The following is a 7,104-nucleotide window of genomic DNA, read 5'->3' as shown; positions in this document are numbered from 1 at the left end:
CGAGGCCCGCTGGTCACTTGGGGGGTTCGAATTCTGCACCTGCGACTTTCCAAAAGCAGAGTTTGGAACACTCCATTTCACAGCATCTGTTTCCATCTCTGTCAAACAGGAAAAACTAAGGACCATAGTCGTAAGGGCTGGATAAAATGGTGACGGAGCTGCTTCACACAGGCGCCGTGTCCGGGAGTGGCAGCTTACTCATGTGTGAGGAAAAACGAGGGGAAAGCCCTAGAGCGCCGCCCTCACCCACCCAGCCCGTCCGCAGGGCTGGGGCATCGATCACTCGGCGCTCCTCTGTGCACTCAGACCCGACCAGACGAGCCGTAAGTGATCGACACTCCTCGCCGAGCCTTACTCGGTGAAGAATTGGAGTGTCCCAAGCAACAGGAACAAGTCGTGGCCAGTTCCTGAACAACTTGACACGGTCTGGGCGCGAGAGAGGTGAGAGTGGACAACTCCACAGTGCGTGCAGCCCCTTAGAGGCGGAGGGGGCCGAGCTGAGAGGGAAGGGCTGCGCAGGCGCCACGTCCAGGCCTGAAGCTGGGACGGAAGGCCTCGCGCGTGCGCCCTGGAAAAAGCCGAGGGGCGGAGGGGGAACGAAGGCGAGGAAGACGCTCTTCCGTGAAGCGAATCTGAGCAGGGCGGGACGGAGATGCGAGCCGGCGCAAGCGCCGCGAGAACGCAGTGCAGCCGTCCGCCACTCACGCGCGGCGTGGAGGGAGGAAAGTGCTCCGCGTGCGTACGCCGGCAGCTAACCTGCGCGCATGCGTGAGCCGGCAGTTAACGTGCGCGCATGCGTGAGCCCGCTGTGGCGCGCTTGCGCATTGTTGCAATCGCCGGGACTCAGGCCGCAGCGCGGCGTTAATTTCAGCCTGGGTTCGCTTCGGTGCGTGCGGTGGCGGTCGCGGCGGAATTCCCCAGGGTTTGTCCTCCAGACTAACAGGAGGCACTTGAGCCATCCAGTTACAAATGGAGGCGCGCCAAGCGAAGCCCCTGAGAAGGCGCCGGGGAGGGAAAGTGTGAGGCCTGGGGTACGGGGAGGGACTGGGGGGGTGTGGGAAGCCGAAGGAGTGGCGCTTCTAAGTCGGAAGGGGCCCCCGCCGAGCCCCAGTTTCGCGTCATCTCCGGCAAGATCCAGCGAGGGTAACTCCCCGGGCCCACAGGGGTCTATCGACCCCGAGGGAGGACCCAGCGCGGTTGCCAGTGCTGCCCTTGGAACGCCGAGGGCCCCTCCCCGCCCCTCCGGGAGGAGAGCTTGCTCAACAATTTCCAGGCCTCGCAGGACACCACCACAGCGCTCTCTAGAAAGCTGCTGGCTTTTGCAGTTTCAGCAGAATCCTACCACAAAGAAGTCACAGAACTGGGCGACCTCCTCCCTCAGGCTGGTAAGGCCTGGAAGCCACCAGCCAGCGCCCCTGGGACCCGCACACTGCCTGCTCAGTGACTGCCTCTGGGATGACTGGTAGCTTCCTAGGAGGCTTCACTGTGTCGCCAACAGGGGGCTGTTGAGCTGAATTATCTACCTAATGAGCGCTGGCCCGTGGTGAATAGATGAAATCAGGACCCGAGAGCATTCAGGCTGTTTTGCGCAGCTTGTACTTGACCCCTGTGATTATTACAAGAAGCTTGTCGTAAGGCTTCCCTGGGTGCCAAAAGCCAGTAGGGTTCGTTCCTATAGCCTTCGACACTCTTTCCTAGATCATTTCATACACCTCATTCCTCCAAGAAAAGCTGTCCCATGTCATGGGGCCGATGCATGTGGCTCAGGACGGTCATTTTACAAAGCCAGTACACAAGACAAGTCAGGCTCTTTGTGTTCCTGACACCCTCGTTCAGAGGGTTTTCCCTTCAGAGAAAGTTTTTTTTTTGACCAACAGGAAGTATTTAAAAGCAATTGCTGTCCAACTCTAGGAGACTGACAAAGTGAGAATCCAAGGCCATTCTGGCTTTTTCATATGACCTGTCATTATGGTGACCAGGTCTGTTTCCTTGGAATCACCCCACGTTATGACTTAGTCAAGCATAAATCTTCAATATTAGGTATGTGTCTAGCCCTGAATTACTCAACTTGTACAAGATGAAACTCCTTCTTGAAGAAAGTTCCAGACAATAGTAAACAAGAAAAATGATGAGAAAGAAAAAATGTTTAAGTAAATTGATACTTTACCAAGTCAAAAAGTTTTCAAGACCTGGATATAGGCTCCCGGTTTGGTTGATAAATTCTATCATTAATCCACCTGTACTTGACCCGTTAAGCCTTTTATGTGGCTCACTGGGAAGTCAGTTTAAAGACCATCCACAGTGCCACTCAAGACACTAATACCTGCCTCCCTCTGGAAGTCCGTATAATACAGCTTTTCATAAAAAGCAGTGAGGAACTCTGGGAAGCCGATCAATAGTGTCACATCAGCTGCTGGGTTGATGCTTCCCTGGGGAAAACGGCTTGATGCAGTTAGGAAAAAATCATTTCATTAGACCAGAGCAATGGGAATGCTGGGAGGCTGGCTGGTTAGGCCAGGTCAGGTCACTTCACAAAGGCAGTTCCATGCAACCTGTACATGACTTTCTCTAGGAAGCCATGCATGTTTGTATGAAGGCTGCTTCTTGTGGCCTATATATGAAGCGGGCTCCTTTGAAACATAGGTTGATACAACCACAAGATGTTTCACCAGGCTAGAGGAAGGCCATTTCATCTGGCTAAAAGGAGCCAAGGGAGGCTGATCTCAGGGATTAATTGATAGAACAAGCAGAACATTTTCCTGGCACTAAAAAAACCACAACAGTGGTTTGTAGACGTAAAAGAATCTGGTTTTCACCTGGCCCTCAGTCAGGGACCTGGTGTGTAAGGAAGCTAAGTTTTGAAACAAGTCATGAGGTCACTTGGGAAGTAGGGTGTAAAGCCTTTCATTATGACTGTATTTAAATGTCCAAATCATAAAAAGTTCTGGAAAGCATGTGGAAATAAAGCAGAAGACTACTCAGGTAACGGCCAGCATGTCACCTCATGAAAGCTGCTTCATGTGGCCACCAGAATGCCTCTGGGAGGCTTTAGCGCTTTAGGAACAATCGTCAGCCCTTTGGGTTGGCTACACGTGGCTGGCACAGATGGTCTGAAAAACCACTTTGAAAACTGGAACTTGACTCTTCCTGAAGCTCCCACCTCTGGAAGGCTATTGTATAGTTGCGGTAAAAGGGTCTCTGAAGGTCTTTTGATAAGATCTTTCGCTGAAGAACTCTGTACTAACAATAAATCACTGTGGCCAAGAGGAGACTTGTACAACCCACTTGAAGCCCTCTTTCCCAGGAGGCTCACGTGACCATCAGCAGGAGGCACTCAAGGCCAAACTGCACAGCAGCTCCTAGGTCACCACAGGAGGCCACTTTAGGAAGGCCAGACCTGAGACCACTTGGAGGCTTCCTTTGGGGCCTGGCTTTCAAGGCTGGTGAGCTCTAAGGGGGCTTTCATAAGGTCGCCCTGGGAGGCCGGTTTACAAAGCCCCTAACCTGTATCACAGAGCTGCTTAATAGCTGGTAAAAACCCTCCGGGAAGCCATTTTGTAAGGCCACTAAGAAACCAGTTAAGCTGGTACACGAGGCCCCGTGGAAGCCACCTTATAGTAAGGCAAGTAAAAAGTCTCCTGGGAGGCCTTTTCATTACGGACCTCTGAGAAGCCTGGCTATGAAACCGCGGAAGTCTTTCGGATACTCAAGATGAGACATCTTGTGGTTGTTTTTTAAGACCCACGAGACACTGAGGACAAGGGAAGCCAGTGATGGGTGCACCGCTGTTTTGTGTATAACAAGCAAGTCCACACTGGAAGGCTGTGACTGTAAACCTCTCCAGATGGCTGCTAATGAGGCCAGCAGGACACTATACACCTAGGAGACTAAAGAGAAATCCTTATGGCAAGTGTGGGCAAACGAATCTGGTTCTCTTAGTCCCATCACTAGCTAAACGAACTGGGAATACCACATATCCAGTGAGCCAAGGCCTGAGCTAGGATGCAAAGACCCAAAAGCTGGTGCAGTCCTCAGCCCTGAAGCCAGAGAGTGCTCTGGGTTGACACTACCCGTGCGGTGTAATTATGAGAAAAGTGCTTAGACGCCCAAATCTCACCTTCGTGTCCTTGCATGGCTTTACTTCCCTGTTTACTCCTGGCTTCATACACAGTAGGGCTGAAGGAGACTGCGCTTTCTCCTGTTCTTTGAGTTATAGATCCAGTTCCAGGGGATCCAGGAAATCGGAGATGTTGGTTACTAGGTTTTGCATAATAGATCGCCATAAAACTTAATGGCTTGAAAGAATACACACCTGTGATCTCCGTTTCCATGGTGGGTCAGGGAGCTGAGTGGTTTTGCAGGGTCTGCCCATACCCACCAGGAGGGGGTTAGGTCAGGGCCGAGTCACCAGATGCGTGGATGATAGGCGGCCTTCAGTCTGCCGCTGGAGGAGGGCCATGGTGCTTCTCACAGGAGGGGAGCGATCTGAGGTGGCTTTATCTCAGACAGGTGTTCCCTCTTGCCTTCGCCATCCATCGGTCATGGTCCTTGACTAACAATTATTTTCACGGGTCAAGTAGAGCTCTTTGAAATCATCCCTGGCTGGCATAAGTAAAGGATTTCTGAGGAGGCCCTTGGAGCAGAATCTATGGAAAAACTATACTCGATTTGGAAAAGAATAAAAAAGTACTTCTGTCACCTAGGAATTGGGGACAATCATCATTAGGCCCTAGCACAGAACAGCTGACACAGAAACTTCTATGAGTGTAGAAGATCAAGTTGATCTAGTTGATCTGCCTAAAGGTCACATTTGAGGGGGCACCTTCCAGTTGCCTAGCTTGGATCACATCCTAACTCCTTGGCAAAATCCCCACAGCCTGACCTCAGCAGGGAAAACAGAATTCCTCAAAAGGAAATCAAGGTGTCTTGTTAGAGTTGAGCCACCAAGACTCAACAAATACCCTCTACCTTCTCTGCATCTGTTTCCCCATTAGGAAGGAGTTACGGTGTTGGGACAGCCTAATTTGAAGCAAGCATCATCAACACTTTATAGTGACTAAACACAATGCACATTTGCTTTTGTGCTCTTGCTCTGAAGTATTCCGGCGTGGATATTCCTAGGGAGGTGGCTGTCTTGTGGCTCTGCCATTCCCAAGGACCTGGAGTCCTCCCCTTCCCGCCAGCGGGAAGGACAATTACATGGTGAAGCGTGTGTGCCCAGCAGGGAGCGAATCACCCCGGAGGTGTTCCACAGGAAAGCACAGCAAATGATGGGGATCGAAGGGTACTTTTTTTTGGGGGGGGGGGGATACATATTTTTAAAATTTCAGTAGTTGACAACATTGAAGGTTCCCCTCCCGTTTTATTTTATAAAAACACATCTGTATTGAAGCAGACGGTATAGTAATTTGCTCTTTACTTCCTCCCCCACCAGCACTGGCAGGTGTCTAGCACACACACACAGCACCAGGCCGTGCTGGCAGAGGCCCAGGGCAATGGCTGAGGGCAGCGCCCCTGAGTGCCCGGGTGGGCTCTGGGAGGCCCTGAGGGCGCTGCTGCCCCGCACACGGGAAGAACTGAAGCTGGACCTCGGCGAGCACGTGGAGGCTGGGGTGGCATTGCTGCTGCAGAGGGCTACCCGGGAGTTCTACGCAGGCCAGTGGCGTGAGTGTCTGCAGTCGAGCGAGGGGATCCTCGACTATGCCTGGGAGAGGCTCAACACCGGGCCGTGGCGGGACGTGCACAAAGACTGGCGGCGAGTCTACGCCTTCAGCTGCCTCCTGAAAGCTGTGTGTCTGTGCCGGCCACCTGCCGACGCGGCCACGGTGGCCGCCGCCCTCAAGGTCTGTGACATGGGCCTGCTGATGGGCGCGGCCATCCTGGGCGACATCCTCATTAAGGTCGCAGCCATCCTCCAGACACACCTGTTCTCTGGAAAAAGGCCTGGGCCAGGCCCTGCCCTGGAGCAGACCAGCCGGAAGGTAAGTGGTGGAGGGCCCTTGGCACACCTGTGCTTTAGAAGTAACAAGCCAGCGTTGCCCAGGGCCCAACCTCCCGTCAGGGCCCGCCTCCTGCTGAAAGTGAAGCTCCGTTGAGGTGGAGAGGTCTGTTTTCTCAGTTATTTTCCCAGTTTCTGCAGAAGCAGCACCGTTTAAGGAGAGGGGCAGCAAGAACCTTCGTGGTTCTTGAGAGGCGCTGGCCAAGGCAGCAGTGTCGACGTGGCTTAGAAGGCGAGAGCTTTCTTAGCTCTGCCTCGGCCGGCTGGGTGGATCTCTCCTTGCCGGCTGCCCTGTCTGCCGAGTAGGGAAGCAGCGGTACAGCGAGCTGGCTGCCGGCCGCCTGCTATCTAGACCCTCCCTGTGTCATGGCTGGCACTTCAGTGCCAGGCTGGTTTGCTCCACAGCCTGCCTCTTACTGTTCTCTGGGCAGGCAGTGGCCTCTCCTGAGCCTGTGCCCACTTCCATAAAGTGGCTGTTGGAGCACAGATCCCAGAATGAAAGGCTTGGCTGGACTGGACACAGGAGGGGGCTGTGGGCCAGTTTCTAGGTGGTTTGCAGTGTTTTCCGAATTTCCTGAGGTGGGTTTTTATGTAAGAATTGCATGTATGTAAGGATGTCATCAAATCCACATGCATGGAAACGTAATTGAAAGGGAATCCTATGAACAGAGAAGAGAAATTTGCAGCAAATCTGTCAGAATAAACATCTCTTGTTAGAGAGGAATTGCGCGAGTCAGTGTGGAGGAAAGCCTGGGCCTGGCGGCTGACGGAACCTTGAGACAGGTTGTTCTCAAGGAAGAAGCAGATCACTGGGCAAATTTCCCCTCTGGCTAAAAAAAGTAGAAAACCTGTAAGACGCCCTTTGGGGTTGTGAAATGATGAGCAAAGTTTTGCTCTCACCCAGAGGCTGCCCCTGCCCCTCCCCTGACCAGATCTGTCCTGAGGAGCTGTAGAAGCCACTTCGGCTTCGTGGCCAGGGGCTGGGGAGCGGAGCAGAGGAGGCAGCATGTATAGAGCAAGCTCTGGACTCCGCCTGCCCTGGGTGCAAATTCCTCAGCTGCCACCCTCATTGCCTGTGGGTCTGGCAGGTGTTTGGGGATTTGGGG

At 53.1% G+C, this 7,104-nt stretch overlaps 1 protein-coding gene across 1 annotated transcript in view; it reads left to right on the top strand.

Moving 5' to 3' along the window:
* Nucleotides 1-335: 335 nt before the first annotated feature.
* The window catches only part of KDM8 (lysine (K)-specific demethylase 8), a 13,793-nt gene continuing 7,024 nt past the window's right edge, over nucleotides 336-7,104 (top strand). The window contains exons 1-2 of the mRNA XM_004691706.2: nucleotides 336-441; nucleotides 5,435-5,981. Of these exons, the coding sequence (XP_004691763.1) occupies nucleotides 5,496-5,981 (486 nt within the window). The 5' untranslated portion in view covers nucleotides 336-441; nucleotides 5,435-5,495. The remainder of the gene's footprint in view (nucleotides 442-5,434; nucleotides 5,982-7,104) is intronic.

Source organism: Condylura cristata, unplaced genomic scaffold, assembly GCF_000260355.1.
Source record: "Condylura cristata isolate star-nosed mole 26May11 unplaced genomic scaffold, ConCri1.0 scaffold00032, whole genome shotgun sequence".
In the NCBI taxonomy this organism is placed as follows: Eukaryota; Metazoa; Chordata; class Mammalia; order Eulipotyphla; family Talpidae; genus Condylura; species Condylura cristata.
The sequence above is the reverse complement of the archived record's forward strand: the minus strand, read 5'-3'. Positions and strand labels throughout refer to the sequence as shown.